Raw genomic sequence first — 24389 nt, 5'->3', positions numbered from 1 at the left:
GGGGTCTGACACTGTGGGGCAGAGCCAGCGTCCTGTGTCCTGTTTGTTTGCCTCAGTTCTTCCTCCCTGGGGGCACCGGCTCACCTGTGTGCGTTTGTGCAGGGGGAGGGGTGGCCAGCGCCACAGAGCAGCCTCCGGTTGCCCGACGGCAGTGGGTGGCTCTGCTGGCCCCAGGGCTGGGCGTCTCTGCAGATAAGGCATTAACAGTCCCTCCGCGGACGCACCCTGCAGATCTGCTGACGACTGGCTCCGTTCTGCCCAGGTGCGTGGGGCGAGGTGCCAAAGGTTCTCTATAAAGTGCCCGGCTCCCAGCCCACGGCCACTCGCCCTCCAGCTTCTGCCCTGCCTGCTGTGTGCAGAGCCGTCCAGCGACCACCATGGTGAGGCTCACGCTGCCCAACCCCGGCCTGGACGCCCGGATCCCGTCCCTGGCTGAGCTGGAGACCATCGAGCAGGAGGAGTCCGGCTCCCGGCCCAAGTGGGACAACAAGGCACAGTACATGCTCACCTGCGTGGGCTTCTGCGTGGGCCTGGGCAACGTGTGGCGCTTCCCCTACCTGTGCCAGAGCCACGGAGGAGGTAGGCTGGCCGGGCGGGGCTGTGGGCCAGGCCGTGGCCAGGGAAACTCAGACACACGCAGAGACCCTGGGCGGACGTCCTCCCCAGACCCTCGGCTCCCCAAGCACAGAGGCGAGAGGAGAAGCCGCAGGGCGTGGGGGAGCTGGGGCCCCCACCTGCCCTTGTGCCCAGTTCCTAGGCTGCTGGTGAGGAGATGGGCCTGGCCGGCACGGCCCCAGGGCTTCGTGTGAGGCTCCAAGGAGGACCCCGAGTTCCAGACTGGCAGTCCTGGAAGGTTCTGGCCCGAGGGTGGGGCCGGGGAAAGGTTGCTTCTCCCGGTACAGCCCCTCCTCGGAGGACGCAGGGCCGAGCCCTCCTGGGCATCACCTCTCGTCCCAGCCCCACAGGCGGGCACCTGCCAGTGCAGGAGGCAGAGGAGGTAGCTGGGTTGGGGGCAGGTGACCCTACAGGAGCAGACTGGGTGGCCAGAGCCTGTGGACTTGGGCCTGGAGGCCGGGGAGCCGCTGTGCCCCCCCGACACACAAGCCTGGTGCTCCTCGTTCCTCTGGCTCCTGGGGCCGAGGTGGGCATGGCCGCTGCTAGCATGGAGGTGACATTTGTGCTCCTGCTCAGTGGCCCTGAGCATCTGAGAAGTGGCTCCCAGGCCCGGCAGGGGGCTGCACGTAACACCCCACACTTGGGCTCGGCCTTGGGCTTGGCGAACCCCGAAGCTGCTGCCCCCATAAACCTGCTGCTTTCTCGGTGGAAGGTCCAGAAGGGCCGGGCGCCCTCAGGAAACAGGCTTCCTGCTGCCCTGGGGCCGTTTGTGGTGGGCCGTGGGGGTCTCAGCCTCCATTCAGAGCCTGGTCTCGGTGGGCCCTGTTTTTTCTCACCGTGGAGAGCGTGGGGGTCTCAGCCTCCGTTCAGAGCCCTCCCTCGGCGCGCCCTGTTTTTTCTCACCGTGGAGAGCTGCTGTCTCTCACACGGGCTTTGTGATGGGAAGGTTTTTGTTTTGTTTTGTTTTGTTTTTTTTTTTTGAGACGGAGTCTCACGCTGTTGCCCAGGCTGGAGTGCAGTGGTGCGATCTCGGCTCACTGCAAGCTCCGCCTCCCGGGTTCCCGCCATTCTCCTGCCTCAGCCTCCTGAGTAGCTGGGACTACAGGCGCCCGCCACCGCGCCCGGCTAATTTTTTGTATTTTTTTTAGTAGAGACGGGGTTTCACTGTGGTCTTTTGATCCGCCCGCCTCGGCCTCCCAAAGTGCTGGGATTACAGGCTTGAGCCACCGCGCCCGGCCTGTGATGGGAAGGTTTTTAAAGAAAAACAGAGACGGGCTTTTCCTGAATCCGTTTTGCCTCCAGCGTTGTCGAGGAGTTGATCATGGCCTTGGGGGGCGGGCGCTTCACGAGCCTCCAGTCCAGCCGGCACTTCCCACTGGAGGCAGGGCGGGGTCCTCGGCCACTGCAATGCTATAGTCCCTGACAGTCCCCAAGTCTCAGCTCACCAAAGCCTCAGGGACTTCCTGGCCACTGTCCTCACTCCCTCCCCCAGGGCCCTGTCCTGTGGGGAGGATCCGTGCTCTGACCCACACCCCAAGTTTGTTTAGCTTGGAGGAGAAACTGAGCCACAGGCACTGGGGACGGAGGAGCAGACGTATGCCTCCTGGGAAGGGGAGGGGGTGGGACTGCCCGAGCCTGCCTGGGAAGTTACTTGTCTTTGCACAGACGGGCAAGTTCTAAGATGTAGGTTTGGGTGGGAATCTGATGGGGCTCCCAGCACCTCAGATAGTTCCCACTCTGACACTGAGAGACCAGCCGCTGTGCACGGTGGAGCCTGGGAGTGAGCAGCTTTCAAGCAGCGGATGCTGGCGCCACACCCTGGGCCAAGCTGGGGTGGGCAGGTGCGGGCAGCAGGCAGCGGGCTCCAGGCAGGCAGGCCCAGGTGAGGAGAGTCGAGCTGCTGGGGTGGGCAGGTGTGGGCAGCGGGCTCCGGGCAGGCAGGCCCAGGTGAGGAGGGCCGAGCCGGGCTCTGGGATGTGCTGGGTCTCAGACGGTCCTGTTCCTGGGGTGGACACCAGCAGGCCCTTCTCCCCAGACCCCAGACAAGCTGCCACTGACTTGGCCTTTCTGCTGGGCCACCAAGTCACCTGCTAGACTCTGAGGGCCACTGTCATCTGGGCCCCCATCAGCTGCAACATCACAGGTGGCTCCACAGGGTTCTGGCAGTGCCCCCGGCCTGGAGGAAGCCCGTGCCTTTTGGTCACGCTGTGGGGGCCGACTAGGACCCCACATACCAGACCACCGGCCTAAAAGAGCTGAAGCCTGCGTTGCAGCCGGAGGGACTCAGGCCAGCAGGGCAGGGCCCTGAGAATGGGAGACGGCTCTGCAGGCCACTGGGTTTCCCACCAGGGCACTCGTCTCCTGGTGAATCTAATCGGGGCTGCAGCTCGGCCGCCAGGAAGCTTTCAGGGAGGCAGCTGACAGGACCCGGGGACACAGGGTCCCTGCCTCCGGCTCCGGGGGCCTCGTGAGCGCCAAAACAGTGGAGCAGGCAGCATCCCTGGGAGGCCGCACCCACAGACAGCGCGCCCTCTCTCTGTGCATCTCAGTGAGGGCTCCAGCATGCACGCCGTGTCAGTGACACCAGATTTCCTAATTTATGCGGGTCATCGAGACCAAATCGAGGGGAAGCAGGCAGCCAGGTCCTCCTGGCTTCCCTCCTGGAAGCCTCCTGAGTGTTTGGGATTGTCCTTCGAGGTTGAAAACCATTACACCTCCGAGTCTCCTGTGTCTTAACAGATTTTGCCGTCCTTGGAGAGCCTGTGCCAGTTGGGCAGGCTCAAGGGACCCTTTCCCGAGGAAGGGCATTTCCAAATGCAGCCACCACTCACCTGAGCCAGCTCAAGGGCACGCTGTGCCTGGGCGTTCTCACCTGGGAAACGGGTGTGATGGCAGAGCCCCCCTAGGGCGGTGTTCAGGTGGGGGGCGGGTGTGCAGGAACAGCAACCGAAAGCCGTGAGACGTGGTCAGCCAGGGCTCACCCCACTCACCCCCACCTGGGAGCACCACGTCCCCACGGTGGGGCCCCACAGTGCCAGCGGCCCAGGCAGAGATGCATTCACGCCCCCCTGAGTCTGTCCAGAAACCTTGGCTGCCCCGTGTGTCCCCGTCAGTGGCTGCTGACAGAGCCCACCCCACAGCTGGGGTGGACAGCCCTCAGGGGCTGCCCCCCAGCTCTTCCACACACGGCAGTGACCAGTGACGATGCCCGTGAGAGAGGCGGGAGCCTGAGGAGCCGCCCCTTCCAGGACCGTGTGGCCCCAGCACAGCTGTTTCTGGCTGTTTCTTCTTTGCTGCTCAGCACCTGGCCCCGGGGTCAGCTTTTCCCTGAGTCGGTCTACAGCTATTTCTTAGCAAAAATCCAGGCAGCATTTACTTGGTGCCACAAACACCACCTGCTGGAGAGAGAAAAAAGGGGAAGCTTAGTGCCTGCATGAGAACTGCAGCTCGCTCCTCCCCGCTCCTCCCTCTCCTGGTTTCCCACTCAGGACAGACAGGAGGAACTGTGTGTCTGTGCTCAGTGTCTCTTTCCCTCTGGCTGCTTTCCATCTGGCCACGTCCCCCTTCCCCACCCCATTCTCTCCATTACCTGCTTCCACCTGAGTGAGCCAACGTCTGCAGCGCAGCAGACAGGCCTGGTTTCCAGGGACCTTTGCAACCACATCCAGGCGCCCTGCACTGCCCCATCAGGTGAAGCCACACGGTGTTGTCTGGGCGCCGGCAGCCCTCTCTCCTTCTCTCCTTCCTCTGTGCCTCACCCCACACTAGGAAGAAGTCGCTGGGTTTAAAAGACAAATGTTCATATTCTGGTGGCTTTAATTGTCGAGAATGCTTGGCTTTCCTTCAGTTTCTTGGGGCAGGACGGCCCCCTTCATTGGGAGCAAGGGAGGCCCTGGCTGCCTCCGGGCTGCGTTTGGGGTAGAGTGGGTGTGTGCCCCCCAGTCCTCTCTGTTCACTGCTCCATGCTGAGCCTGAACCCCAGGGGTCGGGGGTTTGAGGGTCTCCTGCCCCAAGGAACTTTCAGAAAGGAGAGCCACCAGGAGCAAGGGCAACAACTGAGACTCTCAGAAGAGGGGACACCCTGGTGGGGTTTTCAAGGCTGAGTAGGAGTTTTCTCAATGGAGATGGAGTGGTAGGAAGACCCAAGCATTTAGGGTTAGGGCATAGTGGAGGGAAGGGAGGAGATGGAGGACGTTTGGGATCATGCACTTGCTTTTTCCCTGGTAATTTTGTCTGGAAGAGTTTCAAATCAAGCTCTTGGGAAAAAAAATTGGAGGAGCGAATCTTTTCTTATTTTAACCCAATGAGCAGGCCCTGCTGAGGTCTTGGGTGTCCCTGCAGGTGAGCCTGCAGCCCCCACCCCCTCCCATAGAGAACCCGCTGGTGGGCGCTTCCTGCACCTGGCCTTGGGGACCGGCTGGTGGGCATCTCCTACACCTGGCTACCATTCCCCTCTGCCTTTCATCTCACGATGAATCCAGCATCCCGGCAGCCCACCCTACACACCTGGCTCTCCTGGAATTCCCCACCTACAGCTCCTGCTTCTGAAGGAACCTGTCCCTGGAGCCCCAGCTCAGAGAGAGGGACCTGTGCACAGGCCAGGACCTGTGTGGGGATAGAGGCCTCAGGCTCCAGAGGGCCCTGTTCCACCCAACAGGCAGGCACCAGGTGGACAGAGGGAGGAGGAGAGAGAAGAGGCTTGTGTTAAACTGGGAGAGGGAGGAGTGAGAAAGGCTGGCAGGGGGCAAGTAGGGAAGTCACGGCTGCCAGTACCTGGCTCCTCCCTCCCGCCTCTACCCACCCCTCCCTTCTCTACCCACCCCTCCCTCCTCTCTCTCTCTCTCTCTCCATGGCCCTGTCTCTATTTCTCTCCTTCTCTGTCTCTTTCTGTTTCTGTCTGTGTGTGTGTCTCTCTCTTTCTCCGTGTCTCTGTCTTCCTCTCTGTGACTGTGTCTCTGTATGTCTGTGTGTGTCTCTGCGTCTCTCCCTGCTTCCCTCTCTGTCTCTATCTCTCTGTGTCTCTGTCTGTGCGTGTGTTTCTGTCTCTCACACACGTCTCCACACGTGCAGTGCCATCCCCTGAGGATGGTAGTTTGGGGTCTGACATGGCCCTGCTGGCTGGGGAGACAGTGGCTGAGCCCGGGAAGGGAGGCAATGGGGAGGGAATGGGGGGAGCTCAGGGTTTAAGAGATTTGGTGGGAGAAGAACAAATAGAACACGTGTGTGGGGAAGGAGAGTGAGGGAGCCTGGCCTGGGGACGGGAGGCTGATGGGGGCTTGGTTCTGCTGGTGGGGCGGGTGCAGGCGGGCGGGTCACACATCCCGTCTGAGAGGCCCCAGGGACACGCAGCGTGAGGAGGGGCTGTTGCTGGGACCCCAGTGTCATGTGAGCAGCCCCACAGCCCTCCCTCTCAGGGTCAGTCACCACGGGACGGAAAGGTGGCCCAGGAGACAGGACCCAGGTTGGGATCAGGCTCATGGGGGTTTAGGACCTGCACACCCCCAGGCCCTTCAGCCACAGCTGTGTTTGGAATTCTTGCGCTGTTGCAGCTGCTGACCCAGGTCCCAAAGGCTGTCGGCTTCGCTGTGCTCACCCCGGCTGCAGCGCGGGCCTTCCGTCCAGCCTGGGGCAGGTGCGACGGGAGCTGCTTCCGCGTCCCCATAGCAGGGTGCTCGGGTTCAGGTAGGAGACGCACTGCGTGGTGTCAGGCCAGCCTCGGAAGTCGGGCCCCGTGGCCTGCACTCCTCTCTCCTGTTCCCTGACCCTCGTCCTTTTCCACCTTTGGGCGAAGGACCCACCGGTGTCCACGCTGCCCTGGCTGGATGGGAGTCCTGCCAAGGTCGTGTCTCTCCTCGCCCTCTGCCAAGCACCTTGGGCACTGTCACGACGCCCAGGAGTGGCTGCAGCTCATCCTGTGTGTGTAGCCTTGGGGCCTTGTGGCTGAGCTGGGAGGCTGTGCGTCCACCCACAGAGGGAGCGGTCAGGGCTGCCTGCTTGGCCGGGCGAGTGGAATTCGTGGGCGCGGCCAGGCCCCTTCTCCGGGTGCTGAGCTCTGAGAGGAAGCCAACCTATGCTTTTCAGCTTTGGTTTTTCGAAAGAGACAGAATTTAAAGACATGAGGAAACGTGAGTGTGAAATCCTTCTAAGCATCTGCGATTTTTCCTGAATCTCTTCTCCCGGTCCCAGGCTGACTCTGAGCCTCTGCATCTGCGATTTTTCCTGAATCTCTTCTCCCAGTCCCAGGCTGACTCTGAGCCTCTACGCCTGATGACCGCAGGAGCCACGTGGCTTCCTCTCAGGATCAGCACATCCCTATCTTTTATCCAGTTCAAACCAATGTTCAAACAAACAACTCTCCAGCCAGTTGAAACACTAAAAGTGGCCCTCGGTTTAGACCATGAGTGATCGCTCTCAGTGCCTGGACAGTCCCACTTTCCTGCTACAGTTCTAGCCCAGACTGAATGGCTACAATTTCACAAAGATTAAATAGCATCATATGTCAAAGGTGGTTTTTCACTGTTCCAAATTAGAGAATTAGCCCCAGAATGATGGCTGAAGCTGTCCTTTTAGGGCAAAGAGGCAGCAGAGCGGAGGTGGGTAGATCCACCATAAGACAAAACTGTTGTCACAGCAGAAGCAGAAATGTCTCAATGTAGTTCTTTTTGCAATTTTTTATTGTTACTGAATACATATATGTAAAATTTGCCATTTTAATCATTTTTACACGTACAGTTCAGTGGTATTAAAGACACTCACAATGCCATGTAACTAGCACCTGGACCCAGGTCCATCTTTAGAACTCTGTCTTAAGAACCAGAACGGTCCCCACTAAACCCTAACACCCCACTGAGGCCACACATGGTTGCCAGAAAACAGTCCCTCCCCACAGGCATGCCAAATCCACAGATCGTTCATTAAGCCAAAGAAGGACGTGGCAGGTGCAGCCGGCACAGGTGGGGCAGGGGCGGGCACGCTGCTGTTGGAAGCCCGTGGCTGGACAGGCAAAAGCAGCTCCTCCGTGGGACTCCTGGACTGCCAGGGGGTGGGCAGGGAGGTCGACTCACAGGCAGTAGCTGTGGTTGCAGGTTGGTCAGTGCACACGGGGGCATGGACCACACCTCGCTTAACGACCACAACGTCCCGAGGTCCCACAGGTGGCCTCAGCCTGTGTGATGGTCAGGAAAGGCCAGCTGCGCAGCAGTGCTTCCAGAATGTGGAGTCAGCTCTGGCCCTGATCCCATGGACTGGCTGCTCCATCTCAGCTCTGTTACCCCCGGTGGGCCAGCCACAGGGGCTGCAGGGTGCTGTGAATGGCTGCTCCTGAGGGAGGCCTTCCTGCTGCCCGGGGCCAGCTCTCAGGCATGGCGGACTTCTCCCGTTGCAGGAGCCTTCATGATCCCGTTCCTCATCCTGTTGGTCCTGGAGGGCATCCCCCTGCTGCACCTGGAGTTCGCCATCGGGCAACGGCTGCGGCGGGGCAGCCTGGGCGTGTGGAGCTCCATCCACCCAGCCCTGAAGGGTATAGGTGAGTGCCTCGGAGCCACTCCACCCGGGCCCAGGGGTCCCCTCTGCCGTGGAGCCATTCCACCTGGGCCCAGGGTTCGCCTTGCCGGTCTTAGCGCCCCTGCTCCGCCTTCCCTGTCTGTGTCTGGTGAAACAAAGGTCCCAGGTTCATCTCCTCTTGGAGGCCTTTGGAAACTCCAGGCCACTCCTGGTCACCAGGAACCAGACAGGCCAGCAGAGGCTGCCCGAGTCCCTGGGAGCCCAGGGCCCAGGAGGGTCCAGACTCTGGACAGCAGAGTGACCCCTCAAGCCCTGCCCAGGGTGGCGCTGCCCAGGGTGGCGCTCAGTGAGAGCCCAGGGCCCAGGAGGGGGCGCCAGCCACTGCCCTCCCAGCCTCCTGTGTCCACTCCCCCACATCTACTGAGGAGGTCCCCAGCACCGACACCCCCAGACATAGTCATTCATTTATAAGCTCTGGGGCCCAGGAGCAGACCCAGTGCAGCCTCACCAAGAGGTCACGGCTCATTAAGGCCTCAGAATATGGGCAGGCGGTAAAAGACGGAGGAGGAAAGGGCAGGGTCCACTCCAGAAAGGGGTTTGAGTCCAGGAAGCACCTGCCCTTCAGAAGCCTGCAGGCCTGAAGCAGAGCCCACACCCTCATGCCGGCCTCTCCCTAGGTCTCTAAGGCCTCCCTCCAGGCCCAGGGCAGTGCCCACGCCCTCTCCTGAGTCTTCAAGACCTCCCTCCTCTCTCTCTCTTCCTCTCTCTCTGTCTCTGTCGCTCTCTCTGTCCCCTCCTATTCTCTCTCTTCCCCCCGCTTCCTCCCCCCACTCTCTCTCCCGCTCTCATTCCCCTCTCTGTCTTTTTTTCTTTCCCCCTCCTATTCTGTCTGTCTCTTCCCTGCTTTCTGTGTCTCTCTCTCTCTTCCCCATCTGTGTCTCTCCCTCCGTCTCTCTTACCCATCTCACACTCACATATTCACAACACACACTTGGTTCTGAGTTTGAAACTTCGGTAAAGCCTGTAGTACACAGCACACTCTCCATCCTGCCTAGTTGTCCCCAAATAATTGAGAAGATTCCCCTCTGCAGTTCCTGCTGTCTCCCCTCTCAGGAGTCCTCCACAGGGAAGGTTTTCTTGAAGCCCACCCACCTGTCCTGGGCACAGGGGCTTCCTGGTTTGGGGCAGGGCCAAGTGGGCAGTCCCCCCAGCCTGTAGGCAGCAACCAGGCTACTGGTACATCAAAAGTTCTCTGCCAAGGCCGTGGCCTGGAGGCACCTGCTGGAGGCTGCACTGGGCAGGTGAGACCCATGCTTGGGGCCAGCCAAGCAGGCATGTGCCAGGAAGGTGTGAGCCGGGAAGGCGTGTACGGGCTGCACCACGGCATCAGCTGCACAATCCCGGCCCGCACTGGGTCTGCCCCTCAGATTCTGGGGCAGCCCCTCCCGGCCGCACCCTGTGCCAGCCCTGGGACCTCCTGCTCAGAGTGGGGACGGGTGGCCAGAGGAGGGCGTGCCTCGGCCCCAAGCCTCAGCAGTAGCCTCCCTGCAGGCCTGGCCTCCATGCTCGTGTCCTTCATGGTGGGCCTGTACTACAACACCATCATCTCGTGGATCATGTGGTACTTCTTCAACTCCTTCCAGGAGCCTCTGCCCTGGAGCGAGTGCCCGCTCAACGAGAACCAGACAGGTGAGCCCCTGCAAGCAGCCCTGTCCGCCTCACCTGTGGGCTGCCATGCCTCTCCTCGCAGGCACATGACCTCACGAAACTCAGGTCAGGCGTGGCAGAAACCAGAGCCCCAAGGCAACAGGGCATCAGAAAATGGCAGCGTGAGAGAAAAGGCCTTCAAAGTGGTGGCTCTTTTGTCGGGGGTGTGGTGGAGGCTGAGGCCCTTGGAGGAAAGTGTGGGAGCCCAGCGGGGGCTGTGCCCACTCTGAGGGCCCGTGGTCACCAGCCTGGAGTCCGGGGCTGCTGGGAGGCTGCTCCCTATTCTCCAGGAAGGGACGTGGTGTCAGGACTGCCGCCTCCCGCCCCATGCATCCCTGCGTTGCTCTGCACAGGTGGGTCTGTCCTGCCCATGTGGGCCCCGCACTGCCCTCTCACCCCGGCCCTTCCAGAACCCTCTTGCCCAGGGAGGGATCGTAGGGGACAGACCCTCTACGTGTGACATGCAGTCAGCTCACGGCGATTCACAAGTGGCCCCGGGGCCTGAATGGCTTGGTCAGCACCGGCTTCTGGTCTGACCAGCGCCCCGGGGCCAGCGGGACTTCCCTGCATGCTGCTGTTCTGTTGAGGCCAGCGAGACGGCCCCTCAGGTCGGAATAAGACAGGTCCTCTCACGTGCAACCCTCACTGCACTCTGGGACTATCGGGGCCCTTTCCTGCCTCTGGGGGTGTGGGGTCCTCTGGAATTAGACCACTTCCTCCTTAGAAGGGTCTCAGGGTGGTTCCACAAGCCCAGAGAGGCCCACGGTGGTGACAGTGTGTGGAGTGGGCAGTTGCAGGCGAGGTCCCCAGCCCAGGAGCACACACGCTCTGAGGCTGCCAGACTTGCACAGAGAAGAGGGAGCAGCGTGAGGCCCAGGGTGCACCTGAACGTTGGGACTGGAGCCTTCTAACCAGTGCACCTGTGTAGGCATGTGTGCTCGTGTGCTCACAAAGGCGTGTGCGTATGTGGGGTGTGCAGGTGTGTGTAGATGGGTATGCAAGGGTGCAGCTGTGCAAGGGTGCAGCTGTGCATGTGTGCTGTGTGTGCACATATGCCTGTGTGTGCAATGTGTGTGCACACATGTGTGTGCACATGAGCATGTGTGCTGTGTGCATGTGCATGTGTGGGGTGTAGAGGTACATGTACCGGATGTGCACGTGAGGATAGTCACGCTTGTGTGCTGTATGTGTACATGCATGTGTATGCATGTGAGCAAGTGTGCCTGTGTGCATGTGTGTGCTGTGTGCATGTGTGTGCTTTGTGTGTCCATGCATGTGCGTGCATGTGAGCACGTGTGTCTGTGTGCACGTGCATGTGTAGGGTGTGGAGGTACATGTACCAGATGTGCACGCGAGGGGGCAGCTGTGCGTGTGTGCTGTGTGTGTGTGTGCTTGTGCATGCACGTGAGCATGTGTGCCTGTGTTCATGTGCGCATGTGGGTGTGTCACTGGTGTCAAGGCCTCTGGAGCAGCTGGCATTTCTTCCAGCTCAGGGCCTTCCATTCTTCTCCCTTGGGGGACCTGCACCCTGAGGTATATGAATGGCCCTCTCCCCAGGGTACGTGGACGAGTGTGCCAGGAGCTCCCCTGTGGACTACTTCTGGTATCGAGTGACGCTCAACATCTCCACGTCCATCAGCGACTCGGGCTCCATCCAGTGGTGGACACTGCTGTGCCTGGCCAGTGCATGGAGCGTCCTGTACATGTGCACCATCCGTGGCATCGAGACCACCGGGAAGGTACTGCGTGGGCCCGGCGAGGCTGCAGGTGCTCCAGAGGGCAGGTGTGGGCAGCCCTGCATCCGGCTGGCTGCACTCTAAAACCCAGCTCTGGGGGTCCCGGGCTCCGCCTTTCCCCAGACCCCACCAAGAGAGCTGCCTTTGCCCTTTGGCTCACTGGCCTGCGCGGGAGGGGCCCTGCCTGCCCTGGGTTTCCTGAAATGACCAGACTTGGGGCCCCAGCAACTTGGCATTGGCCCACACGACATTTAGCGTTGTGTAGGAGTAATACAAACTACTGGAAAGAGACGACGACGACAATGATGATGATAAAGTAGGAAGGTGGAAATGGAAGAGTGAGGCTCCATCTTCCCTACATGGGAATCTTTGGTGCGAGGTCCAGAGCAGCCAGCCCGTTCTCCTGGTGGGCCAGCAGCCTGTGAGGCCCTGACCCCCTCCCAGCTCATCCCATATGCCCCGCCCCCTCAGGCCCGGACCGCTCCCTCCCCAACCCCCATCCCACATGCCCACGGCCTGCAGGCCCTGCCCCCCATCCCCACCCATTCCACATACCCGGCTCCCCGCAGGCCCTGCCCACCAACCCCCACCGGTCCCTCATGCCCCACCCCCCACAGTCCTGGGCCCCCTTCCCCACATGCCTCAACCCCCACAGGCCCGGCCCCCCTCGCACCATTCCACATACCGGACTCTGCAGGCCAGGACCCCATCCCCACCTGTCCCACATGCCCTGCCCCCCACAGGCCTGGCCCCCTCCCCACCCTTCCCACATGCCCCGCCCACCATCCACCTGGCCCCCTTCCCCACATGCCCCGCTCCCCCATGCCCGGCCCCCTCCCTGCCCATCCCACATGCCCCGCCCCCCCGCAGGCCGTGTACATCACCTCCACGCTGCCCTATGTCGTCCTGACCATCTTCCTCATCCGAGGCCTGACGCTGAAGGGCGCTACCAATGGCATCGTCTTCCTCTTCACCCCCAACGTGAGTCCGCAAGGCTGCCTTGGGCCCAGACCCCCGGAGAGGCCTGGCTGCCCTGTGCCCCCGCCAGCCTCAATACCAGCTCTCTCACCCATGGGGACAGGCAGGCTGCTGCCCGACCAGTCCCAGGCCTGAGGAGGTCCACAGGGCCAGCGAGGGCAAGGCCTGTCCCTGGGGCCCAGGGCAGCTCCTGGGGGCGTGGCTTTGGCCCTGTGAGCTGACGGAGTCCCCACAGGGAAGGAACTAGCTGCCACCCCAGGGGGACCGTGGCCTGTCCTGACCACCCCAATAGCCTTGACCCTCCCCAGCCTCCCTGGGACCACACCCTCCCAGGTCCCCATGGCCCCACCCACACCGCGAGTGGCTGAGGGTCTCCATGTGGTGCAGGTCACGGAGCTGGCCAACCCGGTCACCTGGCTGGACGCGGGTGCACAGGTCTTCTACTCCTTCTCCCTGGCCTTCGGGGGTCTCATCTCCTTCTCCAGCTACAACTCTGTGCAGTGAGTGCGGGCATGGCGGGCCTCAGTTTCCCTCTCAGTCCTGGGAGGATCTTGCTGGGAGGATAAAAGACAAGGTGGAAAGTGCTCTGTGGCTGTGTGGCCGGGGCCTCCGAGCCCCGATGGGCCCGTTCCCTCATGCTTAGGGACCATGTGAGCTGAGTCTAGAGTACAGCGTGTGGAGGAGGGGCAGGTCTCCTTTCGAGGATGGCCAGGAACCCGCGGCCTGCAGCTTTCCCCACACCCGTCCCTCCGCAAGCCTGGTGCGGGCCTCTCCTATGCTCTCCCCAGTTCCCTCCTCCATGCCCATATCGCTCCCAGCCCACCCCTGAGCATCCCAGGCCTCCAGACATGTGGCGCCCCCAACGACCTCCACGTCCCTGACCGGTCTGATCTTCCACTGCCCCTTCCCCACATAGCCACTGTGCATACCCTGGAGTCCCCAGCAGCGTCTGGGAGGAGCACAGCTGGTGTCAGTTCATTTCCACTTGCATTTATGAAGCACCTACTGTGTGCCCAACCGGGTGCATCAGGGCCCGCCCTCAGTGACCTGCGGCTCTGCAGGTTGACAAGCAAGCGCAGAAATTGTCCTGTGTGCAGTGACCAGAATTTCAGAGCAGAAGGGGCTGGGGGTGAGGGAAGGACTCCTAGGGGTCAGGGTGGCCCTCCAGGCTGGGAAGGTGCGATTGGAGTCAGACACAGGGGACACTCAGTGCAAGGGGGCAGGGCCTGGGCAGGGGGGGTGGGGCCTGGGTGTGAGGGGCGGGGCTGGGCAGGGAGGGCATAGCTGGAGCATGGCTGGGGCTTGGCAGGTGTAGAGCCCAGGCAGGGAGGGCTGGGGTGCAGAGAGAGGTGCACTTGGAGGCACGTGCAGGATGGGGTTGGGGGCAGAGAGGATGTTGGAGGGACAGGAAGGACCCTGGAGTCATTGTGCGAGCACTGGGTGGAGCGGCTGAGGTGGAACTGAGGGTTTTTTGTGGAGTGGCTGAGGTGGAACTGAGGGTGAATTATTTTTATAACAGCTTTATTCAGAAAACTTGTATACCACACAATTCCCCCATCTGGAGTGCCCAGTTCAATGGTCTTAAGTACATTCACAGAGCTGTGAAGCCAGTCATCACCACTGTCCAGTTCTAGAACATTCCAATCAGCAAAAGCCCCACATATGTGAGCAGCTGCTCCCCAGTGCCCTGTCCTCCTGCCCTGGGTGAGCACTGATGCGCTGTCTGCCTCTGTGGCTGTGCCTGGTCTGGACATTTCCTGCGAATGGCGTGGCCACATTGCCACAGCCTTATGTCTGATCCTTGCATGGGGCACGACATCCTCAAGGCTCGTCCCATCACAGTTGGCGTCAGAGCGCCATTATTGTTTAGGGCTCAGCAATATTTCATGGTGTGCGTGGACTACGGTTTGTGCATCATCCATCTGTGGACATTTTCCACATTTTGGCTATCGTGAGTGATGCTGCTATGAGCCCGTGTACGCACTTTTGTGGATGCACACTTTCATTCTCCTGGGTGTGCACCTAGGAGTGTAGTTGCCGCGTCATATGGGCCTCTGTGTGCAGTCCTTGGAGGAGCTGTCAGGCTGTTTTCCACAGTGGCTGCTCCACTCACATTCCCACCAGTGTGTAGGAAGCTCCAGTTTCCCTATATCTTCACCAACACTTGTTATCATCTGACTTTTGTTTCTGGCCATCCCAGCAGGGATGTGGTGAGGTCTCACTGCAGTTTGATTGGCATTTCCCTGAGGCTAACACATTCGGCTTTTGATGGAAGCATCTGGAAGGATGGTGTCAGCATCAGCCAAAACAGGAAGGGTGGAGTGAACTGGCTGGGTTGGGTCAGAGAGGTTGGGGCTTGAGTTCAGCACACACTGAGCACAGGGTGCCTTTAGGAAATGGTGAGGTCTCAGCGGCCGAGCAACTGGACAGGACGCCTAGGGTGGGGGCTGGGGAGAGCGGGTGTGATGTCTTTGGCCTGGAGCTGTCCCTAGAGGCCTGATGGAAGTTACCGCAGGCATGAGACGGGGAGGGAAGAGACCTGAGCTCTATAACCAGAGTGGTTTGGGGAGTCAGGAGCAGTCAGAGCCCCGGGCAGCCCCTAAGCTGAGACCAGGTCAGCAGGACCAGGCACTGCCCTGGGGCCACCTCTGCATCCCCCGAGCCTGCTCAGAGTGGAGCAGGGGCTCCAGCTGCCTTCCTGTGTCACTCAGTGGCTCAGCCTCTCGCTCCTGGGGCTGGCGCTCTGGGCGGGACGCGGGTGCTGCCCTGTGCTGTGTCCTGACCCGGGGCCTCATCGCCAGCCGCCATGACACTGGTCTTGTCTGCAGCAACAACTGCGAGAGGGACTCGGTGATCGTGTCCATCATCAACGGCTTCACATCGGTGTACGCGGCCATTGTGGTCTACTCCATCATCGGGTTCCGCGCCACACAGCGCTATGATGACTGCTTCAGCACGTGAGTGGCCGTCCCACCACCCAGGTGCCTTGGGATGCGCCTCCAGGAAGCCTCCCGGCCTCCCTGGCCCCAGCAGGCCATCAGCCTCGATCTGACCCACAGGAACATCCTGACCCTCATCAACGGGTTCGACCTGCCTGAAGGCAACGTGACCCAGGAGAACTTTGCGGAGATGCAACGGCAGTGCAACGCCTCCAACCCCGCAGCCTACGCGCAGCTGGTGTTCCAGACCTGCGACATCAACTCCTTCCTCTCGGAGGTAGGCCCGTTTCGGAGCTCGAGGCGGGGAGGGGACACCCCTCGCTGGCACCTCAGAGTCCGGCCACCCCTGGGCCCCTGGCCTGTGGAGGACACAGATGCTGGGCTTCCTCCGGGAGGCCCAGCTCCCACTGTCTGTTCTGCCTGGTGTCCAGGGCTCTTCCGTCTGGGGTGCTGGTGTCTGCCAGGCCATGAGATTTCACTTCTGAGGCTCCTGTTACACTCAGAGGCAGAGGCTCAGAGGCAGGAGCCGGGGAACACCATGGGCTGCCCCTGCATTCTTTCCCATCAAACACACAAAACACTCCCTGGGACCATCTGTAATGTAACAACTTCTATCAACACTGAAAGAGTTTGTGTAGCTGTTTTTGAACTTGTGAGGCCACCAGGACAGGTTTTATTTTGGACCGGCTGGCACGTCTCAGTCACGCTGATACTGAGGATACTCCATGTGACGAGTGCTTTCGCATACTCTTTCCATAGTTAATGAAGTTTAGATGCTGCTACAATTAAAGGTCGACATTTGCTGATTTTAATTATGCAGTTTTCTTTTGGGGAGCCACCCCATATTTTGCGGGCATTAGGCACTTCAGGACCCAGCGCTGCTACTCCAGTGGCCATGGGGAGAAAGCTGGGCAGAGCGAGCCATTTCCGTGCCAGCTGGAGCCAGGCAGAGGGCTCCGCGGCCTCTCTCAACCCTGTTTCACCAACTGCAGGAGGCCTCCAAGTGCAGGATGTGCAGGCAGGAGGGACCCAGCAGGGCCGTCCTGGTCTAAATGTCTTTTTTAAAAGCAACTTTAACGAGGTATAATTATGCACCATGAAATTCACCCATTTGCAGTGCCTTGCACAGCCATGTGCAGCACCCCGTCCGTGCCCGCAAGGTTTCCGTTTGCTGTTGCTCCCCACTCCTGGCAGCCCCAGGCACCCCCTCTGCTGCTCTGCCCACCTGCCTTTTCTAGAAACGCCACAGAAAGAAACCCCGTGGTGCACGATCTTCTGGCAGGGCTGCCCTTGGCAGTGCCATTCTGAGAAGCACCAGAGTTGCTACAGGTCGGCGCCTCCATCCTGGCACCTCCTCCCACCTCCTCCCACCTCCCACCCTGCACTGAAGAGCAGCGTGCCTTGTATGCACGTGCTGCCGCCTGCTTCTGACAATTTCCTTTAAACTCTTCAGAGCCCTCCACAAGCCATGTCCTGCTGTGTAAGGGGTTACTCTTGTCCCTGGAGCTCACATAGATGTGTTAAGCGGCCATGAAGGACCCTGTCTTCGGGTGGGTCCTTGAGTCCTCCCACCTCCAATCCCTGAGCCAGTACCCTGCAGGGCGCCCCACTGAGCTGGGCAGGTCTCTCAGCCTCATGGGTGGAGGTTTGCCTCCCGAGATTCCACGGCCAGGACCGCTGATCACCAGGACCGTGATGGGCCGGGGCCTGGTTCTCGGTGATGGTCTGGGACCAGACACAGGAGCAGAAGGTCAGCCATGGGGCCTCCGGGTGGCTGCACCTTGGTGGTTCTTATCCAAGAGCCTGTCTGTGGTCACAGCCTGCTCTAACTCGGCCGTCGGCCACTTGACTTCCAAGCACGTCCAGGGCATGCATTTATTAACAGGCGACTCATGTAACACCTCGTGTACACGGCTCAGCCGCGCTGGATCAGGGCTGTGTGGGCTGTGAGGTCTCAGAAGCTCCCTGTGTTGGGAGAGCCCGTCTGTGGGCGGAACGGGGCTCTGAGTGCCGCTTGGTGATGGGATCCACTTGCTGGTCGTGATGCATAGTTCAGCTTTTGAAAATACACTTTGGGCCTGAAAGATAAGATCTAGCTATTTCATGACAACTCAGACCTGCCCGCCCCGTGCTGCGTGGCTTGGCGATGCACAAAACCTCGGGCAGGGAGGAGAGGGAGTCCATGGGGGGCAGAGGCCCTGGTGACTGTGTGTCATCCGTGCAGGGTGTGGAGGGCACAGGCCTGGCCTTCATCGTCTTCACCGAGGCCATCACCAAGATGCCAGTGTCCCCACTGTGGTCCGTGCTCTTCTTCACTATGCTCTTCTGCCTGGGGCTGTCATCTATGTTTGGGAACATGGAGGGCGTCACTGTGCCCCTGCAGGACCTCAGAGTCATCCCCCCGAAGTGGCCCAAGGAGGTGCTCACAGGTGCGTGTGCAGTCGGGTGGGGTCCCCATGGCAATGGTGCCACCTGTGGGGTGGCAGCCCCTGGGGTGTGAACAGCTCTGTCCCCTGGCCGTGTGTGCAGCCCCTGGGTATGTGGGCAGCTCAGTCCCCTGGCCGTGTGTGCAGCCCCTGGGTGTGTGGGCAGCTCTGTTCCCCGGCCGTGTGTGCAGCCCTGGGGGTGTGGGCAGCTCTGTTCCCTGGCCGTGTGTGCAGACCCCAGGTGTGTGGGCAGCTCTGTCCCCTGGCCGTGTGTGCAGCCCCTGGGTGTGTGGGCAGCTCTGTTCCCTGGCCGTGTGTGCAGCCCCTGGGTGTGTGGGCAGCTCTGTTCCCCGGCCGTGTGTGCAGCCCTGGGGGTGTCAGCATCTCTGTCCACCCGGCCTGCAGGCATCATCTGCCTGGGAACATTCCTCATTGGCTTCATCTTCACACTGAACTCCGGCCAGTACTGGCTCTCCCTGCTGGACAGCTACGCCGGCTCCATTCCCCTGCTCACCATTGCCTTCTGCGAGATGTTCGCTGTGGTCTACGTGTACGGTGTGGACAGGTAGGGGCCACAGTGGGGACCGGTGCCTCTAATGCAGAAAAGCCAGGTCACAGGGCATTCCTGTGAGGAGGACCCGGGCCGTGTTCAGGGTACAGAGGGAGAGTCTATGACCTGGGGCCTCGGCTGGCCACAGAGGCTGGTGTGCACCTCTCCTGGCGGGAGCAGAGGGCATCAGCAGGGCCCTGGCCCGCCGATAATGGGAGCTCCGTGTTGCTGGAAGCCAGGAAGCCCGGTGGAGCCCAGACCTTGGCGGTGCCCATGCAGAGAGCCAGAGCTGCATGCTCAAGGCCGCTGCAGGGCCCATGGCCAGAGATGCTCCTTGTGTGTGCTGGGGGGTGGGGAGTGCCTTATGTCCCCGGCGCTCCAGGCCTTTCTAGGGACACAGAGGCTCCAGTAGTGTGGTAGAGCCTCAGACAGGGACTCTTGGTCGGAGCCACCACAACTTTAGAAATAATCGGACAAGGCCGGGCACGGTGGCTCACGCCTGTCATCCCAGCATTTTGGGAGGCCAAGGTGGGCAAATCACTTGAGGTCAGCAGTTTGAGACCAGCCTGGCCAACACAGTGAAACCCCATCTCTACCAATAATACAAAAATTAGCCAGGCATGGTGATGCATGCCTGTAATCCCAGCTACTCGGGGGACTGAGGCAGGAGAATGGCTTGAATCCAGGAGGTGTTGAGGGGAGATCACACCACTGCACTCCAGCCTGGGTGACAAAGTGAGGCTCCATCTCAAAAAAAATAAATAAAAGGAGAAGGAGAAGGAGAAGGAGAAGAAGAAGGAGAAGGAGGAGGAGGAGGAGGAGAAGAAGAACAAGAGGAAGAAGAAGAAGAGGAAGAAGAAGAAGAAGATGAAGAAGAAGGAGGAGGAGGAAGAAGAAGAGGAATAAGAAGAGGAAGAAGAAGAAGAGGAAGAAGAAGAAGGAAGAAGAAGAAAAAGAAGAAGGAGGAGGAGGAGGAAGAGGAGGAGGAGAAGAAGAGGAAGAAGAAATAATTGGACAGACTCAGTTAACATTGATCAGGCACAGCCCTGCAGGCTCCTGGCTTGGAAAACCTGTCCTGCGTCCCTGGCAGTGGGGTTTGCAGGACACAAGGGCAGTAAGCTCTTCAGCACTGGATGAGTGAGGACAGAGCTCGCACCAGCCCCGGGGAGCCATGGAGAAGGCTGAGGGACACGGCATGCTGGCCATGCTATTCTAACATCACACAGGTATTGTCAAAGAATGTTTAGGCCTGACGTGTGGGTTAGCTGCAGGCTGGTGCTGCCGGGTGTGAGGTGCATAACCGTCTAAATGTGGGACATGTGGGACCAGCTACTCCTCACATGCTTCTACAGGGACCAAGGGTACTCACCTGCACACTACAGGCCTGGGACCAGCTTCGGTGTAACCTCCCGCCTGCTCCATCCTGATTTCTGCAGACAATAAACTCCTTTGTGCAGAAGAGGGTTCAGCAGAGGACGGGAATTGAGCCGTAGGGTGGGGAAGGTGTGGGGTTTTCCAACTTCAGGGTGCTGCTAAGGAAGGCGAGGCTGCGGGTGTCTGGCGGCACTCCCTCCTCCAACCCCCCATTCTGCACCGGTGACCACCTCAGGCGTGGGTGTGGGCGGGGCACCTCTGACCGTGGGCTTGCCATCGAGCACTGGCTGGTGATGTCATAGGACAAAGACAGCTGCTGGCCGTGCCCACAGACGGCTCTGCTTGAGGAGGCACCCATGGGCAGGAGTGAGGGATGGGGCCCTGGCGAGGGGAGGCTGGGCACCTCGCAGCACGATGCCATCTGTTCAGGTAGCAGAATGCACAGAAAGCTTGGCGAGTTGAAGCCCAGCTGGTAGCAGCAGCGACAGCTGTCTCTGACCTTGGCAGGTTCAATAAGGACATCGAGTTCATGATTGGCCACAAGCCCAACATATTCTGGCAAGTCACGTGGCGCGTGATCAGCCCCCTACTCATGCTGACCATCTTCCTCTTCTTCTTTGTGGTCAAAGTCAGTGAGGAACTGACCTACAGCATCTGGGATCCTGGCTACGTAAGTGCCCAGGCCATCGCCTGGGGTGGGGAGTGGAACGGGAAAGGGGAAAGGAGGACACACATCCACACACATGGCACATGCACACAACACACAGCCACATACATGGGCACACACGCTCACACTCAGGTGCAGTCCAGCCACCACTCCATCAACTTGCTGGTTCCCCCTCCCTGACACCAGCGTGTCATGCCATCCCAGGAGGGAGGTGGGTGGGCTGGGAGTTGGAAGGCAGGGGAAAGAGAAAGCTGGAGGAGCCCCAGGCCAACCTGCCCACCCCACAGGACAGGAGGTAAGAGTCATGGGGCGAGGGGCGAGGGCCCTTTGCCCCAAAGTGAACCCCGCTGGCTCCTGAGGTGCCTACTCACCCATGGGACTCTCTCCCCAGGAGGAATTTCCCAAATCCCAGAAGATCTCCTACCCAAACTGGGTGTACGCGGTGGTGGTGATTGTGGCTGGAGTGCCCTGCCTCACCATCCCCAGCTATGCCATCTACAAGCTCATCAGGAACCGCTGCCAGAAGCCAGGGGATCGTCAGGGGCTGGTGAGCACACTGAGCACAGCCTCCATGAACGGGGACCTGAAGTACTGAGAAGGCTGAGCCCACGGCGTGCCACACACTGGTGTCAGGGAAGGAGGAAATGGCAAGACCTGTGGGGTGGGGGCTGGGCTGCACCTGCATGTGTGTGAGCATGAATGTATCCTCACATGTGTGTGTTTGTATTTTATACACATGCGCCATGTGTGCAGATATGTGTCATGTGTGCATCTACATGTATGGGCACTGAGTGTGCACATGTGTGTATGCATATACATGTGTGCGAGTGTGTTGTACATGTATGTGCCATGTGTGTGGATGTATGTCATGTGTGCATGTACATGTATGGTCACGGTGTGAATGTGCACATATGTATTCATATACATGTGTGCGCGTGTGTACATGTATATTTACTGCCCATGTGTGTGCATGCATGTATATATGGACTACATGCCTGTGTTGTGTGGTGTGCATATGTGTGAACACATGTGTATACATGCACACACATGTGCTTGTATAATGGGTGTCCACATGCATGTGTGCATGTATACCTGTGAGTGTATATACATGCATGCAGTTGTGTGTACGTGTGTTCTGCGTGTGTGTGCATGCATGTACATATGCACATGTGTATATGTGCATGCATGCCTGTGTGACGTGTATATGTGAGCATGTGTACATGGGTGTGTGTTTGTGTATACATGTGTGTTGTGTATAAGTGTATGACACATGCTCATGTGTGTGCATATGCAGGCATGTGTGTATCTGTGCATGCCTGTATGTATGTACACATACAGACAAGTGTGGATATGTGTGCGTACACATTGATGGGACACATGCCTGCCACTCAGGGCCCAGCCGTCCTCTGTGTCCGTCCTTGCCACAGACACAGGATGCATGTGCAGAGGCCTGGGGAGCAGACCACTGGGGATGTGCTGCACCCTGCACATGCCCAGGGGAAGCGGAAGCTGCAGCCGGGGTGGGGGACACCTCCGTGCTTCCTCTCTGTGGATGGCAGGAGACGAAAGCACAGGTTACTGTCTGGGCTCCTGGGAGCAACTTTTGCTGCCCACCCCCACCCATCCCCTTCCCCTTGGTGTTGACCTTTGACCCGGGGGTTCCCAGGGCCCCGTAGCCCTCGATCGGGAGCAGCCTCTCAGAAGCCAGAGTGGGCAGTTGCTGGCGATTCTGAGAAAACTTGGCTGCATCGTCCGGAGCCATGCCTCCAGTCGGCCTCTGCCAAGTCTCTGCGTCCTGGCCATTTCCTGGCTTAATGAATGCCAGCCATTTAATCATTGCTCCTACCATCACAAATAGATGAGCAGTTAAATAAAACTCAACTTGGCATAATTCAAGGCAAATACCACTCTGTGCATTTTCTTCAGAGGACATGAGCTGTGTGAATTTTTAGCCAGCCTTTGGAAAAGATGGGTTACAGGGTAACTCGACCCTGGCACCATCCTTGGGCACTCTATGTGTCCAGGGCACCTTCAAGGACCATGCAGTCCCCAGAAGCCTCCAGCCCCTGCGCCACTCAGTGAAGCCCAGCCTGGCACCTGCTCTGCCCCCATCACGGGATGGGCCCCCGTTGGGGTTCGACGTTTCATCTCAGCCACAGGCAGTTGGCACTTGGGACATCTGCTTCAACGGACAGGTCACCTCTGCTTTCCATGGAAGAATCTGGATGCTTACATTAAACTGATGTTCTGAGAATTCCTATGGGCAGGACTGAAAGCCTGGTGTGTCCTGGTGTGATGTTCCACTCACAGAAACCTGGTCACACTCGTCCCTTCCAGCACCCCATCCAGCGGTGACCGCACACACTGACAGCACCCAGTCCAGCGGTGACTGCACACACTGAATCCTCCTACCAGCCTCTTCCACCCCTGCTGACTGTCACTGGGCCTTGGGATGGGCAAGACTCCACAGCAGCAGAGGTGTGGGGAGGAAACATCACGGCCTCTGCCCCCAGCTGTGATGCCACTGAGGGGCTCGCCTGCTGATGACTTCAACAGGGTCTCACCTCATCTTTTCCTGCTCTTTGGCCCTCAGTCAAGAACATTCCCATCAGTGCCCCATTAATATGCTGCCCTGTGGCACCTGCCAAGGAGGCCAAGCCAGGCGTGCACAGGTGTGCATTGGTGTGCCCCGGTGTGCACAGGTGTGCCCTGGTGTGACCTGGCGTCCACTGGTGTACCCTGGTGTGCCTGCCATAAGATCCTGGGTGGGAGCTCCCATCTCTTCTACATCTCCTGATTCATGCGTTGTTTCGTAGGTTTCAATGTCTCTGTAAATGTGGTAGAAATGCAGGTTTTGTGGGCATAAAGTATACGTTTCTAAATAAATCCCTTCTATTTAATATTCTCACCCTAAAAGTTACTGTTGTCCAGACGTAGAGGGATGAGTGAGCCAGTGACCTCAGAGGGGATGGTGGGGACGGCAGGTCCAGCTCCTGCCTCTGGGGGTCTGGCTTTGGAGGCTGGCTCTGAGGAGGCCATGGCTCAGACCCGTGCCTTCGCAGCGGAGGCCAGTCAGCTCTTCTCATCTTCTCTCCTCACACTTCCTCTCACTCAAATAAGAACCTTCCAGAAATGTGTCCACCTGGGCCCCTGCCCTGGGACTCATGGATTTGGAGTTGTGGCTACACGGTTGAAGGGCGCAGTGTCCAGTGGAACTGGGAAATTGCGGGCCTGGGAGCCCTTGGCCTGTCCCGGGCAGGAGCATCTGCAGGGGGGAGCTCCAGAGTCCAGGGAGCACTGTGGGGAGCTCCTTAGAGCTGAACTCACCCGGTGTCAACTCATCAACCCTCCCCCCACGGGCGGGGGTGCCCCGAGCACAGTAGAGGACTCACCCCTCAGCCCCCTGCCCCCACACACAGTGGGTACCTGTCACCCCGTCCTGCCCAGTGGCCCGAGGGCAGCAGTGGGTGTGAGGGCAGCCCCCGGCCTCCCAAGAGCGGCCGAGAGGATCCCTGCGTGAATCCGGGCTTTGGGCGCGTGCAATCTGATCTGAGCTGTTTCTGACAGTGACGGAGTGAAAATCTACAAGTATCTCAAGATCAAAAGGTTAAATAAAACATAAGAAGAGGTCGGGCGCGGTGGCTCAAGCCTGTAATCCCAGCACTTTGGGAGGCCGCGACGGGCGGATCACGAGGTCAGGAGATTGAGACCATCCTGGCTAATATGGTGAAACCCCGTCTCTACTAAAAATACAAAAAACTAGCCGGGCGAGGTGGTGGGCGCCTGTAGTCCCAGCTACTCGGGAGGCTGAGGCAGGAGAATGGCGTAAACCCGGGAGGCGGAGCTTGCAGTGAGCTGAGATCCGGCCACTGCACGCCAGTGTGGGCGACAAAG

General features: G+C 59.5%; 1 protein-coding gene across 3 annotated transcripts; it reads left to right on the top strand.

The window, feature by feature from the left end:
- The first annotated feature begins 272 nt into the window (after positions 1-272).
- Positions 273-23403, top strand: LOC105464571 (solute carrier family 6 member 19). Of its 3 annotated transcripts, XM_011712569.3 has the most exons (14): positions 1819-3930; positions 6165-6297; positions 8000-8140; positions 9670-9807; positions 11383-11564; positions 12432-12542; positions 12927-13039; positions 15368-15496; positions 15599-15755; positions 17703-17907; positions 18310-18469; positions 20336-20498; positions 20887-21042; positions 22520-23402. In XM_011712569.3, the coding sequence occupies exons 3-14, from the start codon at positions 8008-8010 to the stop codon at positions 22736-22738; spliced, it is 1866 nt and encodes a 621-aa protein (XP_011710871.2). In that variant the 5' UTR covers positions 1819-3930; positions 6165-6297; positions 8000-8007; the 3' UTR covers positions 22739-23402. The 3 variants fall into 3 exon arrangements, with proteins under 3 accessions (XP_070955227.1, XP_011710870.1, XP_011710871.2); XM_071099126.1 differs by lacking the exons at positions 1819-3930; positions 6165-6297 and adding an exon at positions 273-579 and having other exon boundaries at positions 22520-23403; XM_011712568.3 differs by lacking the exons at positions 1819-3930; positions 6165-6297 and adding an exon at positions 289-579 and having other exon boundaries at positions 20887-22659.
- The last annotated feature ends 986 nt before the right edge of the window (positions 23404-24389 follow it).

This window comes from Macaca nemestrina, chromosome 6 (assembly GCF_043159975.1).
Source record: "Macaca nemestrina isolate mMacNem1 chromosome 6, mMacNem.hap1, whole genome shotgun sequence".
Taxonomy (NCBI): Eukaryota; Metazoa; Chordata; class Mammalia; order Primates; family Cercopithecidae; genus Macaca; species Macaca nemestrina.
This window is presented reverse-complemented; position numbering and strand designations above follow the sequence as displayed.

Coding starts and splice junctions, on each gene's coding strand:
- LOC105464571 (XM_071099126.1), top strand. CDS start 378: ATGGTGAGGCTCACGCTGCCCAACCCCGGCCTGGACGCCCGGATCCCG. Junction 13,040..15,367: donor TCCAGCTACAACTCTGTGCA/GTGAGTGCGGGC, acceptor TCTTGTCTGCAG/CAACAACTGCGAGAGGGACT. Junction 18,470..20,335: donor TACGTGTACGGTGTGGACAG/GTAGGGGCCACA, acceptor TGACCTTGGCAG/GTTCAATAAGGACATCGAGT.